Source organism: Carcharhinus amblyrhynchos, chromosome 9, assembly GCF_965287045.1.
Source record: "Carcharhinus amblyrhynchos chromosome 9, sCarAmb.v2.hapA, whole genome shotgun sequence".
Taxonomy (NCBI): Eukaryota; Metazoa; Chordata; class Chondrichthyes; order Carcharhiniformes; family Carcharhinidae; genus Carcharhinus; species Carcharhinus amblyrhynchos.
Window position 1 is genome coordinate 101,484,773 of NC_137332.1, and position 27,109 is coordinate 101,511,881.

The following is a 27,109-nucleotide window of genomic DNA, read 5'->3' on the forward strand; positions in this document are numbered from 1 at the left end:
TTTGGGAATGAGCACAGTCCCAATGTCCAAGCAACAGAAGGAGAGGAGGAGATCCAATAAAATGTCAGTCAATGCAGAAATAAAAGACTTTCAGTCACAATCATGTTTTGATTTTGAGTGAGCAAGTTTTATTTTATTTCAGTAAATCACGAGAAGTTGAAAATTGAACAAGCTGAGGTACAGGAGAGATTGCAGTTGTTGTTTCCACTTCTGTTGTTCAGGTGGGATGGAATGACTCTTCTCCTACACTCACTCCATATAAATCATCTGGGGATATTTTCAGGCCAGTGGTGAATCCTAGTGTCAATTGATAGAAACCTGGCATTCAGTATATTCAATGACTGGAAACACTGGACAGTCTCTTGGCCACTCTGTTATCTTCTTTACTCATTAATTGAATAATTGAGGTGATTGGATATTTCACTATACTCTTGAGCTGCTCCCTGAACTTGGACTGAGTCACTCCATAAATAAATGTGTTTGTACAGCAGCTTAATTCCGCCAGCATAATTCCAACATTTTCAAAGACATATAAAGCAGCATTGTAATAGTTGGGACTAATTCCCATTATATTATAATATAAGAAATTGATAACATATAAAAGCCACAGGAGTATGAAGTTGCCAGATATGGTGAAGAGTAATATTACAGACATCCTCCTGCTCTCCATCTCTGGGTCACTGTGATTCTTTCCCTTGCTCTGACCTTTCAGTCCTTTACGGGTTTTACTGGTGACTAAGATATATCTGACTGTTAGAGCGTTGAACAACAGAATTAAAATATACGGGAGGAGTGGGTTTAAAACTCTGTCAAACCAGCTAAATGCCACCCATCCTGGATCAGAATAATAACTTGGCTTTTCATTACAGAACCACGGAACTTTGTTGATTATCTTTACAGGCTGATATGCAAAGTAGAAGGGGATGTTTTTTAAGCAGAACAAAATACAAATCATTGCTAGAACCACAGAAGCAGCTTTCTTTGTGCAGTATTTTGTTTTCAGCTTCTGGCAGCAAATGGCCACAAATCGATCAAAGGAGAAGGTAATAGTGAACCAGACGGAACAGTCCCTTGAAACATAAACCAAGACAATGATCAAACTACATACAGGGGTGGTGTGCAGGAGAGACTCCAAGAAATAATAAGAGCTAATCCGTAATAGTATGACTTCAATGACAATGAAGAGTAGATCTGCCATTGCCATGGCCACAAGGTAATGAGTGGTGCAGCTGGAAAGACCACACTTGCCCATGGACAGGATCAGAATGGCCACAAAATTAACTGTAAAAGATAGAAGGAAACAGATTAAAATAAATTACTAACCAAACATTCTCCTTCTCTGGTTCAAACCAGTAAAGGCAGATATAGCTCCAAAACCTGTGGATGTGGGGTGGATAGGGAATGCTATCTGAAGTAATCTCAATCCTGACTCCAACCTTTGGCAGAGCCTAATCGTGGCGGGATCCTTTGTGAGAGATGTGGCTGGCAAGCCAAAAGTACATTGACTTCTAGCGGGACTGAAAAATCCTGGTGGTGGGTGGCACCAGAAAATCCCACCCTTAATATCAAAGTACACTTGACAAGGAGGTGATGGTCTAGTGGTATTATTGCTAAACTATTAACCCAGAAACTCAACTAATGTCCTGGGGACCCAGGTTCGAATCCCATCATGGTAGCAGGTGGAATTTGGATTCAATATAAAATGTCGGGAACTAAAAGTCTAATGATGGCCGCGAAACCATTGTCAATTGTTGGAAAAACCCATCCGGTTTATTAATGTCCTTTTAAGGAAGGAAATCTGCTGTCTTTATTAGTCTGGCCTACATGTGAGTCCAGAGCCACAGCAATGTAGTTGACTCTCAACTGCCCTTAAATCTACTTATCTTGATATGACCCCTGGATCTAGAATTCTCCTCAAAGGGGAACCATCTTATCTTATCCACTTTATCCCTTCCCCCCATTATTTTGTAGACCTCAGACAATCACCCCTCAACCTTCTATGTTCCAATCAAAATAACCTCAACCTATCCAACCTCTCTTCATATCTCCAATTTTCTGATCTTGGCAACATTCTTGTAAACATCCCCTGCACTCGGCAATTATATCCTTCCTGTAAGGTAATGACCAGAACTGCACACAATACTCCAGTTGTGATTTCACCAGTTTTATACAATTCCAATATTATGTTCTTTGTTTTATATTCTATACCTTCGCCAATAGGAATGAGAGCATTCCATGTGCCTTCTTTGCAGCCTTGTCTGCTGCCTTTAGGAATTTGTTATTTGTACTCCAAGACTGTACACTTCATCTACCCCTTTTCGTATATTCCCATTTATTATGTATCCCTTGTAACTGTTTGACCTCCGAAATGAATCACCTCACAATTGTCAATGCTAAAATCCGTCTTCCAATTTACCACCCACTCCAGCAAATAATCAATATCGTTTTGGAGATTATAGTTATTCTCTACACTATCTACTACTTGACCAACCTTTGTGTCATGTGCAAATTTCCCAGTCATGCCTCCCACATTCATGTCCAATTCATTAATATACAACACAAACAGTAAGGGTGCCAAAACTGAATACCTGTAGAACACCACTTGAAAAAATATTCCATTTGCAATGACACCTATTGAACATTATCCATTGCTTCCTGTTACTAGGCCAACTTTTCATCCACTTTGCCCTGTAGCCCATGGGCTTTTACCTTTTTGACCAAACTGCCATGTGGGACCTTGTCAAACACTTTGCTAATATCCATGTACACAACATCCACTGCACTATTTTCATCAACTCTCCTTGTCACTTTCGCAAAGAATTCAATCAAATTTGTGAGGCAAGGCCTTCCTTTAACAAATCCATGCTGACCATCCCTGACTAGTTCAGGTCATTCTACATGACAGATAATCCAATCTCTCAGTATTGATTCTATTAATTTGCCTACCACCAATGTAAGACTAACCGGCCTATAATACTTTAACAGTTCCTTTGATCTCTTTTTAAACAATAGAAGTACGTTTGCATTTCTCCAGTCCTCTGCTATCTTCCCTGTACCTAGCGACAACTGGAAAATCATCCTCAGAGCATCTGCTATTTTCTCCCTTACCTCCTTTTGGAGCCTCTGAGATATTCCATCTGGCCCTGGTGACTTATCAACTTTCAAGAATTCCATTCTCTTTATGATTACTCCATCCAATATCTCACAGTCTTCCTCCTGGACTACTAAAGTTACATTATCCCTTTCATTTTTAAGACAAAATATTAATTTGAAACCCTTACAACAGCCTCTCTATCTACACACAAGTTCCCTTCTTCATCTCTGATAGGTCCCACTTTCCCCCAAACTAACCTTTTACCATTAATATATCGGTAAAACAACTTTGGATTTTCTTTAACTTTAATTGCTAATCATTTTTTTGTGTCCTATCTTTGTTTGCCTAATTTCCTTGCAGGAAGGAAGTGAACAAAGCAGAACAAAGCTTGATGCTGGACTGAGTTGGATGTAGCAGAAACAATGATCCTTTGAACTGGAGGCTGGTGGGCTCGAAACTGGGGAGAAGGGAAATATTATTGTGCCCAAAGCATGGAGGCGATTGGGCGAATGCAGTGATTTTGGAAATAGGATGGGCACAAGAGCGTTCTTGACAAGACGTAAACAGGCTCAACAGCTGAGGAAAAATTAAGGCACTTTGATATGGAAGGTCCCAGTGTTAAAATAGTTGGAACAAGGATGGAGAAATTATAAGAAGTCAGCAGGCTTTTTCAAAGAAGTGAGGTGGGAATTGTAGCTAAGTTACCTTGGAGTTAATAATAGATATTGATGGACAGTCGGTGCTCTGAAACTGAGGTGGAGATGTCAAAGAAGGGAATGCACCATGAGAAGATGAGAGGATGGTGTAAATTAGATGCCAAGCTGATGAAACTTTCTAATTCAACACCAAACACATACGACAAAAGTAAAGTTTAAGACATTTAAGGGAAAACGGGAGGAGATATTTGGCACAAATTATCAAAGAGAGGGTTGAGCTCTGGTTCACAAATATTGCACCTACATATGTTAAAAAAAAGGCAAGGTGGAGATAGCAAAGGTGTACACATCTGTACATTAATAACTATCAGAATAGGGAAGAGTGCCTGAGGACTGGCAGGCAGCTATTGCTACTTAAGCATTTAAAAATTGGTTTAATTCAGTTGGGTGGAAGTCCACTTTGTGATGCGGAGCATGGCCAACGGTATATGTTCAGTTCCCATACTGGCTGAGGATATTCATAAAAACCCTGCCTTCTCAATCTTGCTCCTTGCCTGAAGTGTAGTGATCCTCAGGTTAAAATCATCACCACTCAGCTCCAACCCCCCCTCACCCCCCCACCCCCAAAAGGGAAGATCGGCTGGTCATTTGGGACTTTGACAACTTTATCTTGATTTAAAGGTGGAGATTATTGATCAGTTAGCACCACTATTGGTAGGAAAGATAAGAAAATTCTTATTGAACATTTATTGGAATGAAACACTCAGAAAAGCATAGCATATTAGAGTGGTTTGCACAAAACAAATTTAATATCAGACCGACCTTGTTGGATTCTTTGAATACCATCAGAAAGATTAGACAAATGTATTGTACATATATTTTCTAAATGTCTTACTTATGGTAGAGCATTCAAAATTCATGATTAACCTTAGAACAAGTGGAATTGGGAGACCAACAGCAGAATGGACTGTCAGCTGGTTGAAAAAACAGGGAATGGGGATTAAAGATTCGGCAGAAGGTGGGAAATGATGTTCCCCAAAGATCAGCACTGGGATCACTGTTATTCACCACAAACAATATGGACACAGACTGTGATTCTCCCATCGTGACCTGGCAGGTCGTGGTGGGAGATGCGCATCTGGTATCTGGATTTGTGCATGCACCAGGAATGCATGCGCATCTCCCAGAGCCGGTCAAACCATGTTGGAAACCGATGGGGAGGCAGTTAAGTCATTTGAATTTGTTTTAAATGCATTTTCTATAATGTTTTAAATCTAATTGTCAGGAGATTTCGGGTCCCAATCGAATCTCCCACCTGCCAGGCATACTTCATTCCAGTGGGGTTTACACTAGCAGCCCCCCGTTCAGGGAACTAGTGGGAGAACCTGCTGAAGTGAAAGGATGGCAATTAGACCTTCCCAAGGGGTCAGGTGGTGGGTGGGTGGTGCCCCCTGGGCATGGGCACCCTGGCAGTGCCAGCCTGTGCCCTTAGCACTGCCCAAGAGACAAAGTGTCCATGCCCAGGGAGCATCTTAGCACTGTCCACCGGGCATCGGGAAATGCCAATGGGGCGCGGCCTACTGTGGGCAGAGCCTAGAGTCAATTGGTGGATGTAGGGCGGTCCCACTGCCACCCTGCATGGGGATCAGCCTGGGCTGGAGGGAGGGCAGCGATTGTGGCAGGCTGGGAGGAGGGGGTTTTTCTGCCAGGGAGGGCTGCCTCCCGAGGGGTCAGTGCAGGAGTCTGCCACAGTGAGAGAGTTGAGGGGGTGCTGCTGGGAGGTGTAGGCTGTGCATTGGGCGCTTTGGGACGGGGGGAGGTCAGGACCGGCCCGGGAATTGTTGTGGGGGCTGCAATAGGGCCATGGAGGGGATCCTGAGCTGGCCACCAAACGGGGAGACTGACAGATCAGGGCCACTGCGCATGTGCAGAGTTCCAGAACTGTCAAACTCTGACACAAATAGGCCCTGCTCCCCTGGGTTTGCAATGATATTCACAACTGGGATCTCTGCAGTGAACAGAGTGCGCAGAGTGCGGAGATTTGGGTGAAAAGCTGAACTGACAAAACAGTTGGGATCTAGGACAGTTTTCCCAGCAATTCTTTTGGGAGAATTGTGGCCACAGTTTCAAAATTTACACAAAATACCTTGATAATTAATAAAATTACACAATTGTCAGTTGAATAAATCAGTTTCAATGTCACTAAATGTGAGGAGCTGCATTTTGCTCAGAACGATAATCTTCTAAAATACTCCTGGAATATCTGAGTCTGAATGGGATAGAGAAACAACAGGGTTCAGTGCGACAAATTCACAAATCATATCAAGTAGCTAAGTAGGTTAGCAAGATCACAAGATGCAAATGAAACACCAGAGTTCATTTCTAAAAGAATAGAACTGGGGCAGAAACAAAGAGCTCATACTAAACTGATATGGAACCTTGAGTACACAATACTTAACACACTGTGTACAATTCTAGTCTCCATAGCACAAAAAGGATATGAATGCATTGGATATAGTACAAGGATTTCAATCAGGATTATACCAAAAGTGTAAGAAAACACTTTAGTTATTTCATAACTAAAGGCCGTGCTTGGAAAACTATGCCCAATTCTGGTTACCCTATTATAGAAAGGATATTATTAAACTAGAAAGAGTGCAGAAAAGATGCTACCAGGACTTGATAGATTGAGTTATAAGGACTGGGACTTCTTTCTCTGGAGCGTAGGAAGCTGAGGGATGACCTTATGGAGGCCTATAAAATAATGAGGGGCATAGATAAGGTCAATATCTTTTTCCAAAGATAGGGGAGTCTAAAACTAGAGAACATAGGTTTAAGGTGATGGGAGAGAGATACAAAAGTGCCCAGAGGGGCAATTTTTTCACACAGAGAGTGGTGAGTGTGTGGAACAAGCTGAAAGAGGTGGCAGTAGAGGCAGGTACAATTTTATCTTTTAAAAAGCGTTTAGATAGTTATATGAGTACGATGGGTATAGAGTGATATGGGCCAAATATGGGCAATTGGGATTAGCTTAGGGGTTTAAAAAAAAAGGGCAGCATGGATCAGTAGGGTCTCTAACCACTAACATCATTATTTACTGCTCTTGTCCCAATCCTGTATTGTGAGAGGCATCATATTTGTTCCTTCCTTAGAGATCTCTCACCTCATGGAGCGAATGGTACTATGTATATTCATAAGAACACACAGGATCATATCGTCTCTACGGTGCTGAAGGAGTCCATTCAGCCCATCATGACAGCACTGACAACAATCCCACCCAGCCCTATCCCTGTAACCCCTCATATTTACTCTCCTAATCTCCCTGACTCTAAGGGATAATTTACCCTGCCCAATCCATCGAATCTGTACATCTTTGGAGTGTGGGAGGAAAGTGGAGCTTCCAGAGGAAACCCCGAGGAGAATGTGTAAACTTCACCTAGGTAGTCACCCAAGGCCAGAACTGAATCTGAGTCCCTGGCGCTGCGAGGCAGCAGTGTTAATCATTGTGCCACTGTGCCCTGTGTGACAAAATAGATAAAAATTGTAGCATCTATCAAACTGCAAGCAGTTACGTAATTAAGAATTCAAAAATCACAATCCAATATTAACTAAGACAGGATATAAGATCCATGACTTGTGATCCACAAACTATCACTGCATTGAGGGAAGGGGACTGATCAACACCAGAAAGTGTCTATTGTAACTTCACTGAGAATAACAAGCAATATCATCCAGAGGATGTGAACACAGGGACAGCCCTGTCCTCCACTTCACCTGCCAGTCAATATTTAACATCTGTTTCTGTCCATGCAGTTCAGGAGGAAATGTTCTACTTTGTAAAGATACTACCAACTATCATCCAACGAGACAACTTCTCCTCTTTGCCACCACCAATTACAGCTTTAAATCATGGGGAGAATTCCATGGATTGGAGAGATCAATCATTTGAAACAGCAATTTCTAAATAGAACCAACTTGTTCCAATCCAGTTAGTGTCCCACACTCAGTACAATTCTACAGCGATAGATGCTCCCATATATGTTCATACGGGTCAAGGTCTGGTAAACGACCCACAATCAGTAGAATTCTGGAGTGACAAATACTCTTTATAACAAATGGTTACTGGGGTCAGGCATGACACTCTGGTTATTAACCCACAATCAGTACAATTCTACAGTGACAGATACCCTCAATAATACATGATGACTCGGTTCAGGGTTTTCATTCTAGTTAGTGACCTATACTCAATACAATTCTACGGCGACAGATACTCCCAATAATATATGGACACGGGGTCGAGGGTTCCTCTCTGGTTAGTGACACACAGTCACTACAATGCTGCAGAGACAGAGACTCATCGTACTACATGGACACTGGGATCAAGTGTTCCTTTATGGATAGTGACTCACATTTGGCATAATTCGGTATTTACAGAACCTGGCTGTAATACATTCCCACTGTTGTCTTATTCTGTTGTACACACTATTCCAAGAAATGCAATAATCCAGCAAGCCTATGAGTTACAAACAGGATGTGTTTTCAGTTGAGATAAAATCACAGAGTTAATTACGGAAATTTGACCTAACAAAAGGATACCACAAATCAGTGTACAATAGTCCCTGTTAGATCAGCGTGTCACATTATCAGTCACAGGGAGAAGCCAGAGATCAATTCTCTCTCTCTCTCTGTCTCTCTCTCTCTCTCACACACACACACACACACACACACACACACACACACACACATTTATACATAGAAACATAGAACCATAGAAGATAGGAGAAAGAGGAGCCATTCATTTCTTCGAGCCTTTCATCATGATCATGACTGACCATCCAACTCAATAGCCTAATCCTGCTTTCTCCCCATAACTTTTGATCCCGTTTGCCTCATGTGCTATATCCAGCCGCTTTGGCATCAACTACTTCCTGTGATAATGAATTCCAGACTCACCACTCTTTGGGTGAAGAAGTGTCTCCTCATCTGTGCCCTAAACGGTCTACGCTGTATCCAACTGTATACAAATTCAATGGTCATATTCACTTACCAGGTACACCAATGATGGCAAGAACCGTATAATATATTTTCCGGCTACTGTGAAGCGTTTCCATATTGTTCTGTATCAAGTGATCTGCCTCTTCCTGCTGCAATCTCTCTGAGTTAAACTCTGTGGAAATACGTTCTCAGAACATTTTTATGCTGTAGAAAACTCCATGGGGACTTTGAAGTTGCAACATTGTACATGACGCTTTTTTTTAATTGAACAAACGTAACACGGCAGCTGAGTTAAGTGCTTGTTATGAAAATACATATTTAGACTGTGATATAATTGGAGCATGATGTTTCTAAGGATGAGTTAGTTAGTGAAAATGGACAGTGTATTCTCAAAGCAATCAAGATTTATTTCTAACACCATGAGACCCACCTCTAGATTTATTGTTTTAGTAATGTGCTTTATTCTGATATACACTTTGAGCAAATAAGGTGACACAGTGGCACAGTGGTTAGCATTGCTGTTTCACAGTGCCAGGGACCCAGGTACAATTCCTGGGTGACTGTCTGCTGGCACCCCAAGACTGGACAATCCTGTTTGAGGTAAACAGATTTTTGCATAGTCTGCCCCTGTCTACTATGATTTTTGTGGTAGGTGGGACAGGAAAGCTCCACACTCTGTGTGGAGTTTGCACATTCTCCCCATGTCTGTGTGGGTTTCCTCCAGGTGCACCGGTTTTCTCCCACAATCTAAAACGTGCATAGTTTGGATACTTTGGCCATGTTAAATTGCCCCTTAGTCTCACAAGATGTATAGGTTAGCAGGATTAGTGGGATAAATACATGTGGTTTTGAAGACATAGATGGGATGCTCTGTCAGAGTCAGTGCTGGTTGAATGGTTTAATCTTGTCCTGTAGGGATGCTATGATTCCAAATGTTGGAATGTGATATATTTGCATTAGAGTAAAGAATTAAACAGTCACCACATCTCAAAATGATAAAGCACCCTTCAAATTTATATGGTATGCCGAGATTAGGCATAAGGAGAGAAAAATAAGTGAGTCAAATAGAACAAATTCAATCAAGGGCCCTTTTAGCCGGATTAGGAGGGATTCACAGGTGTGGGAAGGGAAAGGCACATCAGAAGCATTGGTACGCATCATTAGAAATGGAGATGGGGGAAAGTTGGTGAATGAATTAAGTATCTAACACAAAGTAAGTTGCAAATGTTGTTGAGGTAGCTGTGAGTATCAGCGGGATATAGTGACAATTTCCTGCTAGTCCAACGGTTGAGCGGGGAAAGCTTTCCAATTTCTTCTTTGAGGAGTCAATGACAACATTCGGTAAGATGAAGTTTCATTCAAATATAAATAGAAGTATCAAATATCAACGTCAAAGCAACAAGTTTCAGAAATGTCTCTTAAATGGGCCAGCTGCAGTTTTTAGAAAGGAAAACATTGATTTAATTGATGTTACAATCCCCAAGTGTTCCATGGGGAATCTCTAATCAACCTCTCTTGGGGCTTATTAAATAAGAGTTCCCTTGGTAACAGGCCATTGCCTACCCAGATGGAACTCATTACCTGAGCCTTTTCTAAGGCAGGCACCGGGAAGGGTCTTTACAATTATTGTCCTTGATAGGACTTGCGTATGTACACCACGGAGTGCAAAGAACAAAGAACAAAAAACAAAGAACAACCCAGCACGGGAAACAGGCCCTTCGGCACAACAAGCCCGCGCCGCCGCATCCCCCTACAGCTATTCTACCCTGCGTATCTACGAATAGAACCCCTGACTTAGCCAGATTCAGGGGAGAATAGTGTCAATTTGGTAAAACCAATCAGCCTAAGAGCACATCTTTGGGGTGTGGGAGGAAACCGGAGCGCCCGGAGGAAACCCACGCAACCACAGGGAGAATGCACAAACTCCCACAGACACAGGCCCAAATCCATGTATCTGCACAGCTAGCAGTGCTAGTCACCGAGCTATTGCGGCGCCCGTCTACCGGTCCAGGATCAAGCACACACACCGACACGAAGTACTAGGCCACTCCCGGAACCTCCAAGAGCAGCCCATGCACGACCCACCGTGTGCATGGTTTGACAACGAGGTGGACCTCCACCTGCGGAATAAAAAGACAAAAACGTTCCCTCCAGTCAGCTTCCTGAGTTATTACAGTGGGAGAAGAGCCTGTTAAAATGGTGGACCCAGAGGAAAAATCCTGTTTACTAATTTTGGGAAGGAGGTAGAAGCAGGTGTTTATGTTTGGTGGGGCTGCAAGTTTGGGCGCTGTGTCAGGGGAGATTTATGGAGGAGGGGATGTCAGTGTCAGCCCAGTTATCAATGGCTTGATGCTTGGTTCTGTGTGTTGTGATCCAGACAAGGTAGGGGATATTGCCAGAGAGTTGATGTCCAGCCTCTTTTAAGTAGAAGTCGATATGCTGGATGACACCAACAGCACAATCACTGTCACAGATTTGATAACGGGTTAAGGATTGAGTCTGAGAGAAAGGAGTATTGCAGATTCAGAGGGAGGCAAGTTACAGTGAGTGAAGGCTACAGGGAAATTGAGAGGCCAATGTCACACTAACTGTCCTCAATGAAAGTCGATGCAACTTACAGTTGCTTGGACATTACCTGAGAGGTGTGGGTACTTATTGGGCTCTTTGTTCCTAGGGTCTTAAAAACAATACCTACTTAAAAGGAACTGAATGACGCAACCTACGAATTTCAAGAATCCCTGAGCGCTGAATCTGAAAGCTAGGGCTGGACTTTCAGCCTCACAGTGGATATCATGAGTCAGGAATATCTCTGGCTTAGCTTGCCTGACTCAGGACAGCGTGATGGAAAACGTGTGGCTTTCATTGTGGACGACGGGTGGAGAGTCATGTAAGTGTGGTCTGCAGATGGGGGAGCCTGATGCAGGAAATAGTTCAGATCCTCAGCTGGCAGCATTGGGGCATGAAAACATCTGAGTCCAAGGAAAAGCATTGCTTGATCATTAGCACTAGCTCTCTGATCTATATTCCAAACTGCACAATGTTTATGTACACAATATAAAGAGGTTTCGAGTGCTTGAAATTTCTGCTATTGATATTTTAGATGGTCTGGATGATTTATACTTTCATTAACCTGGAGTGAAATTAGATTGCATTTAAGAAATTAGAATTGTAACAATGAATGGCTGTGCTGTTATGTTTACGCATTCTATTCTGATTACAGATGTTTTCATTAGTTATTTCATGGGATGTGAGTGTCGTGGGATATTGCCCAGGTCATGTTACATTTAGACATGGCCAGTATCTGAGGAGTTATAAAGGATGCTAATCATTGTTAATCATCAGGTGAACATCCCCGCTTCTGACATTATGGAGGGAGGAAGGTCACAGATGAGACAACTGAAAGTGGTTGGGCCTAGGACACGACCCTGAAGAACTCCTGCAGTGAAACATAGAAACATAGAAAATAGCTGCAGGAGTAGGCCATTGGGCCCTTTGAACCTACACCATCATTCAATATGATCATGGCTAATCATGCACTTTCAGTTTGCCACTCCTGCTTTGTCTCCATATCCCTTGATCTCTTTAACCACAATGGCCATACCTAGCTCATCCTCAAACATATCTAATGAACTGGCCCCAAACAGCTTTCTGTGGTGGAGAATTCCACAGGTTCACAACTCACTGAGTGAAGACGTTTGTTCTCATCTCAGTCCTGAATGGCTTACCCCTTATTCTTAGACTGTGACAACTAGTTCTGGACTTCCACAACTTTGGGAATATTCTTCCACATCTAGTCTGTCCAGTCCCATCAATATTTTATGTTTCTATGAGATCCCCTCTCATTCTTCTAAATTCCACTTAGTACAGGCCCAGTCAAACTAGTCTCTCTTCATATGCCAGTCCTGCCATTCCAAGAATTAGTCTGGTGAACATTTGCTGGACTCCCACAATGGCAAGAATGCCCTCCCTCAGGCTAGGAGATCAAAACTGAACACAGTCCACAAGGTATGGCCTCACCAAGGCCTTGTATGTATAACTGCAACAAGACAACCTTATTCCTATACTCAAATCCTCTTGCTATGAAAGCCAGCATGCCTTTAGCTTTCCTCACCACCTGCTGTACCTGCATGTCAACTTTTAATGACTTTTCCACCATGAACCCCATGTTGCACTTCACTTTTTCCTAAACTGCCAACATTCAGATAATTCCTTCCTGTTTTTGCCACCAAAGTGCATATCTACACATTTATCCATATAATATTGCATTTGCCAAGTACTTGCTCACTCAGTCAGCCTATCTAAGTCACACTGCATCCAATTAACATCCTCCTCACAGCACACACTACAATCCAGTTTAGTGTCATCTGCACATTTGGGGATATTGCATTCAATTCTTCCATCCAAATCATTAATGTATGTTGTGAACAGCTGGCGTCCCTGCACTGAACACTATGGTACCACTCTGAAAAGGACCTGTTTATTCCCATTCTCTGCTTCCCTGTCTGCCAGCCCATTCTCTATCCACATCAATACATTACCTCCAATATCATGAGCTTTAACTATGCTCATCAACCTCTTGTGTGGAACCTTGTCAAAAGCCCTTTGAAAGTCCAAAAGTTCAAGCTTCTTCTTCAAATAACCTTGATAAATTAATGAAAAATAATTTCCCTTGAACAAATTAATGTTGAATTTGCTTGATTGAAGTGAAACTTTCTAAGTGCCCTGCTATACAATCTATTTAATAATAGATTAAGAATTTTCACTATGACAGAATTAAGCTAACTGGTGTGTAGTTTTCTGCCTTTGGGTCTCCCTACTCTCTTGAAGTACAGAAGCAGTTGCTACTTTCAAATCTGCTGGGACTTTTCCAGAATCTAGGGAAATTTTAAGCAAATGTATCCACAATCTCAGCAACTATTTCTTTTATGATTCAAGGATGAAGGGCCGAGAGACTTGCTAGCTTTAGGTTCTTATTCCTCAGTTCCTAATTTCATAATTGCCATAAATTCCTCTCTTCCTTTTGCCTCCTGCTTGGCAATTACTTACTTCTAAGACATTATTTGTATCCTCTATAATGAAAACAGTTGTAAAACGACTGTTCAATTTATCCTCCATGTGCTTATTGTCCACTATTAATTCTTCATTCTCCTCTCTAGAGGTCCTCATAAACGATTTGCTTTTCAATTTTCAATATCTGCAGAAGTAGCCATTGTTATATTTCTAATTAGCTTGTTTTATCATATTCCAATTTCTCCCTCATTATTCATTTAGTAAAACCTTGCTCTTCCTTATATCATGGTCAATGACTTGCCACTCATTTTTGCTGAAGAATGTATTTTTTTTATCAAATTACTATTTTGATCTTTATTAGTCAGCCATCCTTGGAACCTTACTTTGTCATCAGTATGTATCTTTTCTTAGTGTCTTGAAATATCCCCTTGCATGGTTTTCACTATATTACTACTGACACACCACTTACCCTAAGTTAATCTCAGTTCACTTCATTTAAGTCAGCCTTCATGACTTGGCAATTGCTTAAATTTAACTTTAAAACACTAGTCTTAGCTCCACTCCTCTCTCCCTCAAACTGAGTATGACATTCACTCATGTTATAGTCACTGCTATTTATGGGTACCTTCACTGCCCGGTCATTAATTAATCAATTTGTTAGTCAACGTTGCAGTATTGAAATAATCCTTATATTGTGACCAATGATTATTCTATTGTTACTAGTTTGAAATATGATTAGTGTATTTTACATGAAATTTCCAATCCATATTTGAGAAGAATTGGGAAAATTTAAGATTTAAAAAATGAAATTGGGATAAAAGAGTGAGTTGACAGTGGCAGCTGTCTGAATAGATTTTGACTTGCAAATTAGAATATCAGTGAAGAAAACAAGTGTTCACCATGTAATTAGATGAATACAATGGAGTTTAGAAGAGGGAGAAGGAAATTGACACGTATATACCAACATGAACTCCGCAGATTGGGTAACATCAAAGGGAAAGAATGTTGAATCCATAGTTAAATGACTGGGAAAAGGGACACAGTCACAGCTAACTCCACAGATGCAACTAACTGCAGAAATAGTCCCCTGAAAAGTAGTAATTTTGCTTTAGCTAAAACTGAAGATGGTTTTCTCAAACATGACCAATAATCTATGTGTTGTGATCATTTGTTTGACTTAACTCAAAGCGATACATACTATTGGATGGTGTTGGAAAGAAAAGGACATCTTAGTGTTCAGGAAACATGAGTAGTCATGAACCAAGAAGTAGCTTCATGTAATACTGTAGATAGCTATCCTTATAATTACATTTTACAGTGTATCAAAGCCCTTCTGTGTTCTTTTTGTCTTTTAAGGCAATAAATATTCTTTATTGATTGTTCACATAATGACTGGACTATTCTTCCTAGTTCACACTGCATAGCAAATTGAAAATATACATCACTAAGAAATGGTGTTCATCATAGAATCCTTGATCTCAGGTCACTGTGTGGAGTTTGCACTTTCTCCCTGTGTCTATGTGGGTTTCCTTTGGGTGCTCTGGCTTCCTCCCACATGGGTTAGATGGATTGGCTATTCTAAGTTGACCCTAGTATTGGAGGGATTAGCAGGGTAAATATTTGGGGTTATGGGAATAGGGCCTGAGTGGGATTGTAGTCGGTGCTGACTCAATGGACCGAATGGCCACCTTCTGCACTGTAGGGATTCTAAGATTCTAGGGTGTTCCAGGTTATCCTTCTGGGTTTAGGGGTACCCTCACATTTAATATTAGGTGCTTCCTGACATCATTAATTGAAAATCAGTAATTGAAACATCGGATGGTAGAAAAGTTAAAATACAGATGAAAGGAACATAGACCGCTTCTCAGAGGGCAACTCAACTCATTCCAATGTCCTGCCTTTTCCTTGTCTCCCTAGTGCTTACTATTCATTTTAGTTATTTACCCAATTCCCTTTTGAAAGCGATTGTGGAGTCTGCCTCCAATTTCCTCTTTAGCAATGCATAGGCTCTCTTTCTCAGAATTGGTCATTCCCTGGCACTTGTGGGGCACAAATGCTACCTGCCATTCATCAGGCAAGGACTTAATGCTGAGAAAGCCCCTTGTTTTTGTGGCTAAGACTCACTTTTCATTCCCTCACCCTGCAGTATAAGTATCTCCTATTTTCTACATCTTTTAGCTTTGACAAAGGGGTGTCAGACTCGAAACCTCAGCTCCTTTCTCTCCTTACAGATGCTGTCAGACCTGCTGAGATTTTCCAGCGTTTCAGAATCATAGAATCTTTTCTCTTTTAGTTCCACGGATCATAACTACTCGCTTTTTTTTGCATGCATAACTCATGTAACATTTTGTCTGGACCTTTCCACGAGGGAAACAATTTCTGTTTATCTGCACCACCCAGACCCCACCTGACCATTGAGTATATATATTTTTTCAAAACAGAGGGCGATAAATTTTTGTACATTGACAGGATTTGGACTATGGGAATATGGGACAAATGTGATAGGAGATCAGCCGTGATGCTGTGAAGTAGCGTAGCAGGTTCGATATACTCCTGCTCCAGTTTGCTATGATCATTAGACGGAGAGGTCGAACTCCAATCAGTGAATTTACAATGCCAGAAGCTTTGGGCTGTCCTAGTGTCCGTGCATGGACTCAAAGGAAAGATACGTTGGACCCAACACTGAAAGCAGTGGAAATAGTTCGCGGGCTGGTTCTCTGCAACTTTTCACACATCCCACGACTCAATCTTATCGTTTCGCACCTGTCGAACAGATTTCCGTTGTCTGTCGGTTTTAACTGGCAGGTTCCACGTCAGGATACGTTAAGGACATCACCTGCAAGTCGAGAAAATACTCACTGAGGTTAACGGGTTAGATGCGGTAGCCGTGGCGCATTTAACATTGACATAGCTTCGATAATCGCATAGGTTTGACGTCTCTAAACTGAACCACAGACTATGTGTGCGGAGGCTGGGGGGCGTGGATTTGGGAGTAGGGGGCCGAGATGAAGTCCAATTTGCAGTCGATGCGAGCCATAGCAGCTGCGGCAAGGCTCAATGTTTAGACCCGTGATCCAAGCGCACACTCTGCACAGTCCTTTCCCTCGCACGCAACCAGGTGCAATACTGTTGCAGTTCAGAGTTATATATAGATATATGAGCGTCTACGCAATGGGACAGGTTCTTCAAAGAAAAGCAACCTTTAGTGATGATAGCCAGAATAGGTCAAAGGACAGGGGAACTTCTGACGAAGTACCTTTGATGTTAAGATAAGAAACACACCGGAAGAAAGCAAAAGCACGTAAATGCGAGGTGTGATAGCGTTTCCATTAAATGGTACTTCGTACAAATGCACCAGTACTATTTCAAACTGCTGACAGTGGGGATTAATTATTGGCCGCAATTTAATGATGATTTTGATACCGGGGCTCTGACCCAACTCAGTAACCTATTGTCCGACGTTAGGCGGTATAACGTAGACCACATTCATCAGAGCATAAGCAACAGCTGCAGGAGTTAATCCTGGGCCCTGTTCCGGCATTCAATGGATAGTCAGACAGTGGTCTCAGCTGTACTCCTCTGTTTGAGCATGACAGCTCTTGGTAGATTAAAATCAGAGTAAAACAGTTTTGATTGTACTCAGTGATCCAGCCTTCGCTGCTACGAAGAATAGCGGGGAATCTTCCTCATTTTCGCCTTAAATTGGAGATCACTAATTCTGTATGCCCCCCTCTCCCGAACATGACTCCCCACCCTCCCATAGCCCTGGACCATGTCGAATCAGCAGTTGTTTCAAACGCGGTAAGAATGAATGCACATCTTTCTGTTGGCTTGTTTATTCTGCATTACCTGTGAAGGTTGATTTCAAAATTGACCCCGGGAGTATTTGTGAACAAGTCCTTTCTGCTATGGCAGGACCAGATACTGCAAAATGTCAGAAGACGGTACAAATCCTCAGCAATTCTGCAACTACTGTGGGGAGAGACGTAGAAACCTCTGATCAGCAGTGCGAAAAGTTAGAGATGTAATAAGTTAGAGATGTAATAAGGCGAGGGAAGGGAGCGGGGACTGTCGTGGCGAGGACTGGGAAGTATCGACAGAGTTAGAGTGGAGGGTAGGAGAGTTTCAAGTGCAAGAGCTTTCAGAAGGCCAGTTACCTATTTAAACAATCGTTTGATTGGCGTTTGTTTGCTTGAGAATGCTTCTGGCTCACTAATGCCAGTTAGGGAAGGAAATCTGCCATCCTTACCCGGGGCTGGCTTCCATGTGACTCTAAGTCCACAGCAATGTGGTTGATTCTTAACTTCCCTCTACAATGAGTGAACAAGCCACTCAGTTCAAGGGGCAACTAAAGTTGGGTGAGAAATACTGGCCTTTCCAGTGACACCCACTTCCAAACAAGAAAAACATAAAAGTTATTTGATGCACGTTTGGATTAGTGATTGATTGCTTAGCTCTGAATCGCTGGATTGAAATTGTGATGAATTACAGAATTCCTGCAGATGCTGGCACGGAGAACAGCATTCTCCATTGGCCTCGGGCGGGATCGTATGCACCTCGGGCAGGCCCGTCGAATTATTTGCTAAGACTTCTTAAATTGATTGTGGGGTGAGATGGGATTACAGATCAAGCCCGCGATGGGGTGTAGTGTCTTATCCTTTCAGCTTGGGTTTTGTTTATCCCCCTCTGTGGACCATGAATTGCATTCAGTTAGAATAGGAATAGTGATCCTCAGGTAGTTGATGGGGTGGGGGAATTCAGTGATAGTGATGCAAGGGACGATGGTTAGGATCTCTCTTTTCAGAGTTGGTCATTCCCTGACACTTGTGCGCCAAGAACGCTACTTGTCATTCGTCACACAAAGACTCAACGCTGTATTATGGCATGAGGTATCTGAGGAGTTGTGAACGCACAGCATGCATTCATGAGCGAATGTCCCAATTTCTAACCCTACATTGCAGGGAAGATATTTGGCGTAGCAACCCAATTGCTAAACATTTGCAATTGGAGCGTGGTTTGAGGGCATGATTTATGTATGATGTGGAAATGTTGGACTAGGGTGGGCACAGTGAGAAGTCTCACAACACCAGGTTAAAGTCTCATATGTTTATTTGGTAGCACAAGCTTTCGGAGAACTACTCCTTCATCGGGTGAGTGGAGAGTTGGGTCCACAAACAGGGCATAAAAAGAGTCAATTGCAAGAGAATGGTTGGAACGTGAGCTTTTATAAATAATCAAGCCTTTACAGGTACAGACAATGCGAGTGGAGTAAGGGTTAGAGGTGTAAATTGTCTCAAGCTAGGACAGTTAGTAAGGTTTTGCAAGCCCAAATCGTGGGGGTTACACGTAGTGTGACATGAACCCATGATCCCAGTTGAGGCCGTCCTCATGCATGTAGAACTTGGCTGTCACCAAGGTTTCCTCCCACAGCCCAAAGATGTGTAGGTTAGCTGGATTAGCAGGACGAATGTGCGTGGTTATGGGTATAGGGCGAGGAAGAGATCTTGGTGAGTTACCCTGTAGTCGGATAGTTGGTGCAGACTGGATGGGTCGAATGCCCTCTGCTGAACTGTGGAGATTCGATGACAAGATATTCATTTATCCTATTTACACAATTGGTATCTGAACGTTATAATGCAGGATCAGAGTATTACAAGTGTTTCTCATCTTTCCGCTCTGCAATGCGCCATTCCGCAGATGATTTGCAGCTTTCTACCGTTGTTTGCCGCGACCGCTGATCATGCAAAGCAGGTTAATTATAGGATTTAAATCACATTGAAAGTTGCTTTGGACGCATTTATCCATTTGTGTGTAGCACTTTCCGGGAAGTTGTCATTTTGCCACAGTTTCAACTGAATGAGGGTGAAAACTCTAGTGCATTGAATTAACATTGCTCATGCAATCCCCTGATTAACGAGGTCAACAGAAGGTCACAGCACCATCAGGCTAATGCACTATTTTAAAAAAGAGTTTCTTAAGTACTGAGATATGGAAAAAAAAAGTGTATGCCGCAGAAAAAGACCATTCTTCCCATCCATTCGGTGTAACCTAAGAGGGGGCTATCAAGATCAATCATACTTCACAGCTCTTGATCCTTAGCCCTGTAGGTGCAGGCACTTTAAGGGGCACAGTTAAATGCTTGTTTGAATGCAGTGAGAGTTTCTGCCTTGTACCACCCTCTCAGATAGCAAGTTCCAGGTCCCTACCCGGACCTGGTTGAAAGAAAGTATTCTTACCTTCCCTTTAATCCTTTCCACTGTAAGAGTAAATTGATCAATTTAGTAAAAGATGGACTAGATCTAACACTGCTACCTTAGAGTAAATAACACATGCCGGTGCTCTTAAGACCAACAGAACTCAGCAGCAACTCTGTTGAAGAAAAGACGGTCTCCAGATCACAGACAAGCCTTTGGTGGAGGTTTAATAATACACCTACGTAAGCAATAGTGGAATTGCCCTGTGTACTAACTAACTGTGTAGCAGGTTGTAACTGTGACTTGAGAGAGATATTTAAAAAAATACTGTCCCTGTGATTGCAGTGTTAGACAGCTGTATTAGAACCGTATCAGAGGAGTGTACTCCTGATTTCCCAGGAGTAGTTCCCTACGTTCTTGAATCATCAATAAATTATTGGAGCCAGTCTCTGGGTCTCCTGTGGTTAATTGGAAGAAGTGATGGAATCATAGAATCCTACAGTGCAGAAGGAGGCCATTCAGCCCATCAAGTCTGCGCTGACCACAATCCCGCCCAGGACCTATATCTGTAACCCCATGCATTTACCCTCGCTAGTTCACCTGACACAAAGGGTCAATTTAGCATAGCCAATCCATCTAACCCGCATATCTTTGGACTCAACCACAACACCACCAATTGCTTCCAATCTAACCCCCCTGACTAAACCTCTGAAGGGATATAGACTCTTCTTATCCAATCCAGCTGGACACCTCATAGTTTGATACACCACATTGTGAACTGAGGTAAATCTCTTTAGTTCTGTAAATTTCTACATTGGTTGCAACTTTTTCTCCTGACATTTTCTAATTTTGCACTGTTAGAAAGCAGATGGGGTAAGCATGGTAAAAGCACAGCATAGGGACGAGGAACAACAGTAAAGTATGCAACATTGTGTCATTTATTAATACTCCACTTGGTCATATTCCTCTCATTTTCCCGACTGAGTATACTATTCACAACAACTTGATTTTATTTAGCGGCTTCCACTTGGGCAGGACATCTCAAATCTCCCCGCACGTCTCTGGTTCTTTAATGAATTGTTCGTGAAGAAAATATCCCATTGCAGAACCTCAATTGACGCATTCTTTCATGGAGGAAGACAAACTCAGAAGCCTTGGCACTTACAGCGCCCCACCAAATCACCTCGTCTCCCCGCTTTATTTCTGTAACCTCGACCTGTGCTGCGCACTTATTCCAAACTTGCCACCTCGAGCCCCACGTTCCGGGATCACTCCCTCCTCTCTTGCTGCGTGACTTTCCTTAAGCCCATCATTGAGCCAAGCTAGGTTGGCTACTCGAGTCCATTGCTGGTGCTCACGGCCAATCCACCCAACCTGCACATCATTGAACTGTCGGAGCAAACCCACGCAGGTACGGGAAGAAGGTGCAAACTCCACATAGTCACCCTTGGCCAGAATTGAACTCAGGTCCCTATCGCTGTGAGGCAGCTGTGCTAACCACTGTGCCACCTACCGCAAGACCGCACATGTTTGCTGACACATTGCCTGTGCCGGTCTCGCAAGAGAGGGATGGCCATTTACGTGTGAAGGAAAAGAAACTGCGGTTTGGCAAATAACCCGCAGGTCACTTTTAAAATTCGTTTTTATTTCCATTCTCTCATAGACGGGAAGTGACTCAAGTTCTCGGTTCCAATGCGTTCCTCGACCGTTCCCGTGCTCATAGCAGCTGGACTCGTTTTGTTTTAAGATGACTGGGCCGCTTGTTGGGAGAGAGAGAATGCATTGGTTTGCAGTTAGCTGGACGATTGTCATGTTCTCCGGTAAGAAATTTTTGACATTGATTTCTGACACACCAAGTTGACATAGGCTTGAAGGGTTCATTGTCAATTTACTGCCTGGATGTAAGTCCTACTAAAACAAGCACTTCTACTCTTACGGTAATTTCATAACGACCCCAATAAATTACTGCAACAATTAGTTAGATATCCAATTCCCAGAGCCATGGGCTCCCTACTTATATCCTCCTTGTGCATTACACGGTGGAATCTCTGTGGACGTGGCCCAATCTTCTGATATTTGCTGATCCGATTACGCGTTTAGCCCATGTTATTTTCATGATTAGATCCCCTGCACTAAAACAATCACATTTGTGTGAATATTCTAATAGGAATGGGGGGACCATCATAGAAAAAGTGACGCTTCCAAGGTTACTTCTATTGAATTGAAGCATTTAGATGAAATGCCAACAGGCAGACCGCATCAAAATTGGAAAGCTAAAAAAGAAATTAAGAGAAATAAGTGAGTAGTGGTTAATGCGAGGAGAAGGGAATTTAGGGCAGCATCTACCTTAATATTATGCATGCAGCAGAAAGACTGGGCGAGAGAAACTTTAATTATACATCGGTGCATATGCGTGGATGAGACACAGAGAGAGAAAGAGATAGAACGAGGTAGAAAGGCGGGGAGATGGTGATTAGAGTTTCCAAGTTAAATATGAAAGATGGATAATATCTCTGAGCGGAAGTTTGCTATACGGTAAAATGTATTTTCTCCCTGAAGTGCATATTGTAATATCACTTTTCTCACGGGATAATGCATGCAGATTTAACAGCACCGTGCCTTTGGCACAGTGGATACAGATTTAACAGCCCATTAACTATAGGGCATTGGATACAGATTTAACAGCGCCTTACACGGAAGTGGATAGATTTTGATTTGATTTATTATTGCCAAATGTATTGGGATACAGTGAAAAGTAATGTTTCTTGTGCTATACAGACAGCACATGCCGTTCATGGAGTACACGGGGACAAGAAAAGGATGGGGTGCAGAATATAGTGTTACAAGTAGGGTGAAAAGAAAGCTTAATATGTGATAGGACCATTCAAAAGGCTGAAGACAGCAGGGAAGAAGCTGTCCTTGAGTCGGCCTGTTGGTGTTTTGAGACACTTGTATCTTTTCCCGATGGAAGAAGGTGGAAAAGAGTATGTCCGGGGTGCGTGGGATTTAGAGGGCGGTGGACAATGCTTTAAGAGTAGCTTTCAAAACTGAAATAAATACTCGAAGTTTACATAAATTTAGCTACATTGCAAAGAATATTGTGTTTAGCGGGAAGGATGGGACTAACTGAATTATTGTTGCAAAGAGGCAGCACAGATCTCATGAACCGAATGGCCTCCTCGGTGCTACACTATTCTGGGATTCTGTGGTGCTGGTCTGACCTTTCTAAATTTACAGAGGTTCTCTATCATCATCAGAGTGAGGCACTGCTGGTTATGTCTGAATAAACACATTGGTCAAAGCGACATGTTTTTATTTAATCAGTTACGGTGGCACAGTGGTTAGCACTGCTGCCTCGCAGTACCAGGGACCCAAGTTCTATTCCCGGCTTGGATCATTGTCTGTGTGGAGTTCGCACGTTCTCCCCGTGCCTGAGTGAGTTTCCTCCGGCGCTCCGGTTTCCTCCCAGAGTCTAAAGATGTGCGGGTTAGGTGGATTGGCCATGTTAAATTGTCCCTTTATTGTCAGGGGGATAGGGTCTGGGTGAGACCGCGATCGGTGCAGACTCAATGGGCCGAATGGCCTCCTGCAACGTAGAGATTTTATGATTCCATTCCATGAATCCAGTTTATTTCAAGCACAAGGACGCCGAAAGAGCAAAAACCAGCAGTGTTTTACTATGTCATTAGCTGATGCTTATCATTTTGGAAAGGGACGAAGACTGTTCGCATGGGACAGTCCTATATTGGACTGGAAAAGCGGTTTGGAGTTTACCTTTAAGCTGCACAATTGAAAAATCCTCTATTTTCACCATTATTATCCCTCTAGTCAAAAACAATGAAATGTTATATATAATTACAGCCACAATATTTGGTTTAAAAGCAACATTCCTCAGCTCACCTTAAAACAAAAATAGTGACCGGCATATGTATGAGTAATTTGTTTATCCATCTACAGCAATTACTGTTGGAAATATCACAGTAATTCAGAGCCCGCTTTCCCTCACCAAAGACCCCGGACAGGCCGCGGACCTGGGCTGTACATATGAAGGTCCCTCTGGAGTTGGTGGCTACAGGTGGCACAAGGGCTCCAAGCAGGGAAATGAAGTCTCCAACAATACAGCGGAATTTACGGGTCGGGTGTTCGGGGCAACTCAGGAGGATTTCAGCAAGAGGAGAAACGCGTCAATTCGAATCATGGACCTGAAACCAGAGGATACAGGCATGTATTTTTGCAAAGTGGAACTGATGGGAATCGATGCTGCCTATGGAGCCGGGACAATAGTGACCGTGAGGCATGGCGAAACTGGTAAGTGTGAGATGGAGGAGTTATTTTTAAGAATCTAAGTGCAACAAATTGTGGGAGACAATTCCAGAGATAAACATCATCTGTATGAGTGAATAATCCATTAGACCGATTGGAACCCCCAAACCGCAATCTCTACTATCAGAAGTACAAGGCAGTAGTTGCACTGGGAACGCTAGCAAATACCCATCCAATTCACACAGAATCCTGACTTTGACCTGTACGGGACATCCCTTCACTGGGTCAAAATCCTTTAACAGCTTTGCGGATGCGGTGTATGCACCAGATAAGGCGGCATCTGTTCGAGAAGACAGCCATAACACCTTCACAATGGGGTATCCTCGGGAAAGTAACGAACGCTGGCCTCCCGAGTGACGACTGTTTCCGGTGAATATATACGTAGACATTAGTTATATATAAGTTTGGATACTAGTTAAGTTAGCCTTATATATATAATTCTCTGTCAAGTAATCAACATAGGTATTGTGGGCAAGACTGGCGCCCAACCATCAGGCAATGCCAACCATTAGATTGCCTATTTAGAATACACCAGTTAGCGTGTTCACCATAATTATTTTTTAAATTTACTGCAAGTGATCATCGCTGGCCTCATTTGAGTAAACCACATTACTGTAGCTCAAATATTTAATTCCAGATTTTTATTGAATTTACATTTCATCATCTGTGGTGGGATTCCAGATCTTGCCCTGAGTCTCTAGATTTCACTAGTCTAATGGCAATGCCTCCCCTTAGATCTCCCTGTCAGCGGGTTAAGCATAAATCATGGAAAATTGAAACAGGAGTAGCACTTTCGGCTCATTGAGCCTGCTCTGCCATTCACTATGATCGTGACTGATCATCCAACCCAACAGCCTAATTCCCACCTTCCCTTTGATCCGCTTCATCCCAAGAACTATATGTAACTCGTTTTTGAAAGCAAAAAATGCTTTGGCCTCAACTTCTTTCTGATAGCGATTTCCATAGGCTTACCACTCCTTGGGTGAAGAAATGTCTTCCCACCTCAGTTCTCTGTATGCTTAGGCTGTGACTGCTGGTTCTGGATTCCCCTTCCAACACCACTCCCCCTCCCCCCCCCCCCCACCACCGCCCCCCCCCCACCCCCCCCCCCCCCCCCCCCCACCCCGCGCTCACCTTTCAGGAGCATTCTTTCTACATTGACCATGTCTAACCCTTTTAGAATTTTCTAGGTTTCTATAAGATTCCTGCATCATTCTTCTAAACTCCAGCGAATCAAATATAGTATGGGTTTCCTCCAGGTGCCCTGGTTTCCTCCCACAATCCAAAGTTGTGTGGGTTAGGTCGATTGCCCATACTAAATTAACTATAGTGTCAGGGGGATTAGCAGCGTAAATATGAAGGATTATGGGAATAGGGCTTGGATGGAATTGTTGTCAGTGCAGGCTCGATGGGCCAAATGGCTTCTTTCTGCTCTGTAGAGATGCTATGATTCTAGTCAACTCAATCACCCTGAATATGTCAATCCTGCCATCATAGGAATCACCCTGGTAAACCTTCTCTGCACCCCCTGCATCACAAGAACATCTTTCCTCAGATAAGGCCACTAAAACCATACACAATATTTCAGTTATGGTCCCACCTAGGACCGGTATGACTGCAACAAGATACCGCTGCTCCATTACTTGAACCCTGTCACAATGAAAGCCAATATACAATTTGTTGCTTTTAGCACCCGTTGCATCTGCATGCTTATCTTCAGTGGCTGGTGTACAAGGACATCCAGGTCTAGTTGCACATTCCCCCCTCTTAATTTATTACCATTCAGATAATCATCAGCACAACTTGTGGGCTGAAGGGCCTGTTTGTGCTGCAGTGTTCTATGTCCTATCTATCTTTCTATTTTTGCTATCAAAGTGGGTAACCTCATACTTATCTATATTATACTGCATCTGTATTTGTCCGTTCACTCAGCCTGTCCAAATCACACTGAAAAATTTTTGTAAGCTCCTTATAGCTCACAGTTCTGTCATCTGCAAATTTGAAGAGAGTATATTTTGTTCCCTTGTCTAAATCATTAATATACATTATGAATATTTGGGGTCCCAGCACTGATCTATGCGGTACCCCAGGAGTCACTGCTTGCCTTTCAGACAATGCACCATTTATTCCTCCTCTTTATTTCCTATTTGCCAACCAATTTTTTATCTTTCTCAATACACTACCCCGAATCTCACGCACTTTAGTTTTGCACGCTAATCTCTTGTGTAGAGTCATAGAATCCTACAGTGTAGAAGGAGGCCATTCAGTCCATTGAGTCCACACTGCCACAATCCCACCCAGGGCTTATCCCCACAAACCCATGCATTTACCATACCTAATCCCCCTGACACAAAGAGCCAATTTGGCATCCACCTAACCCGCTGACCCTTGGAATGGGAAAAAACTGGAGCACCTGGAGGAAACCCATGCAGACACAGGGAGAAAATGCAAACTCCACACAGTGACCCGAGCTGGGAATCAAACCCGGGTCCCTGGCACTGTGAGACAGCAATGCTATCCACCCCTGTGGGACTTTGCTGAAAGCCTTCTGAAAGTCCAAAACAAATCCTGACATCCACTGGCTCCCCTTCATCAATCTACCAATTACACCCTCAAAATTTCAGGAGGTTTGTCAAGTATGGCTTCCCTTTCGTAAATCCGTGCTGACTCTATCCGATTCTATAACACTTTATCAAAGTTCTGCTATGAAATCTTTGTTAATGGATTCTAGAATTTTCTCCATGACAGATGTCAGCCTGACTGATCTATAATTCACTGTTTGGTCTCTCCCTCCCTTTTTTAAATAGTGGGGTTACCTTAGCTATATCCAATCTATA

At 42.7% G+C, this 27,109-nt stretch overlaps 1 protein-coding gene across 1 annotated transcript; it reads right to left on the minus strand.

Moving 5' to 3' along the window:
• Positions 1 to 334: 334 nt before the first annotated feature.
• On the minus strand, positions 335 to 3,174 carry LOC145348667 (putative G-protein coupled receptor 139). The gene is made up of 2 exons (XM_080196831.1): positions 3,057 to 3,174; positions 335 to 1,281 (listed from the first exon to the last, which is right to left on the minus strand). Exons 1-2 carry the CDS (start codon positions 3,172 to 3,174, stop codon positions 335 to 337), a joined length of 1,065 nt encoding a protein of 354 aa, XP_080052957.1.
• Positions 3,175 to 27,109: the final 23,935 nt, after the last annotated feature.

Excerpts from the sequence above, each read along its gene's own strand:
- LOC145348667 (XM_080196831.1), bottom strand. The coding sequence starts at position 3,174 with ATGGAATTCTTGAAAGTTGATAAGTCACCAGGGCCAGATGGAATATCT. Across the intron at positions 1,282-3,056 it reads GATTTTCCAGTTGTCGCTAG|TTAATTTTGTGGCCATTCTG; the intron begins GTACAGGGAAGA and ends TATCTTTTACAG.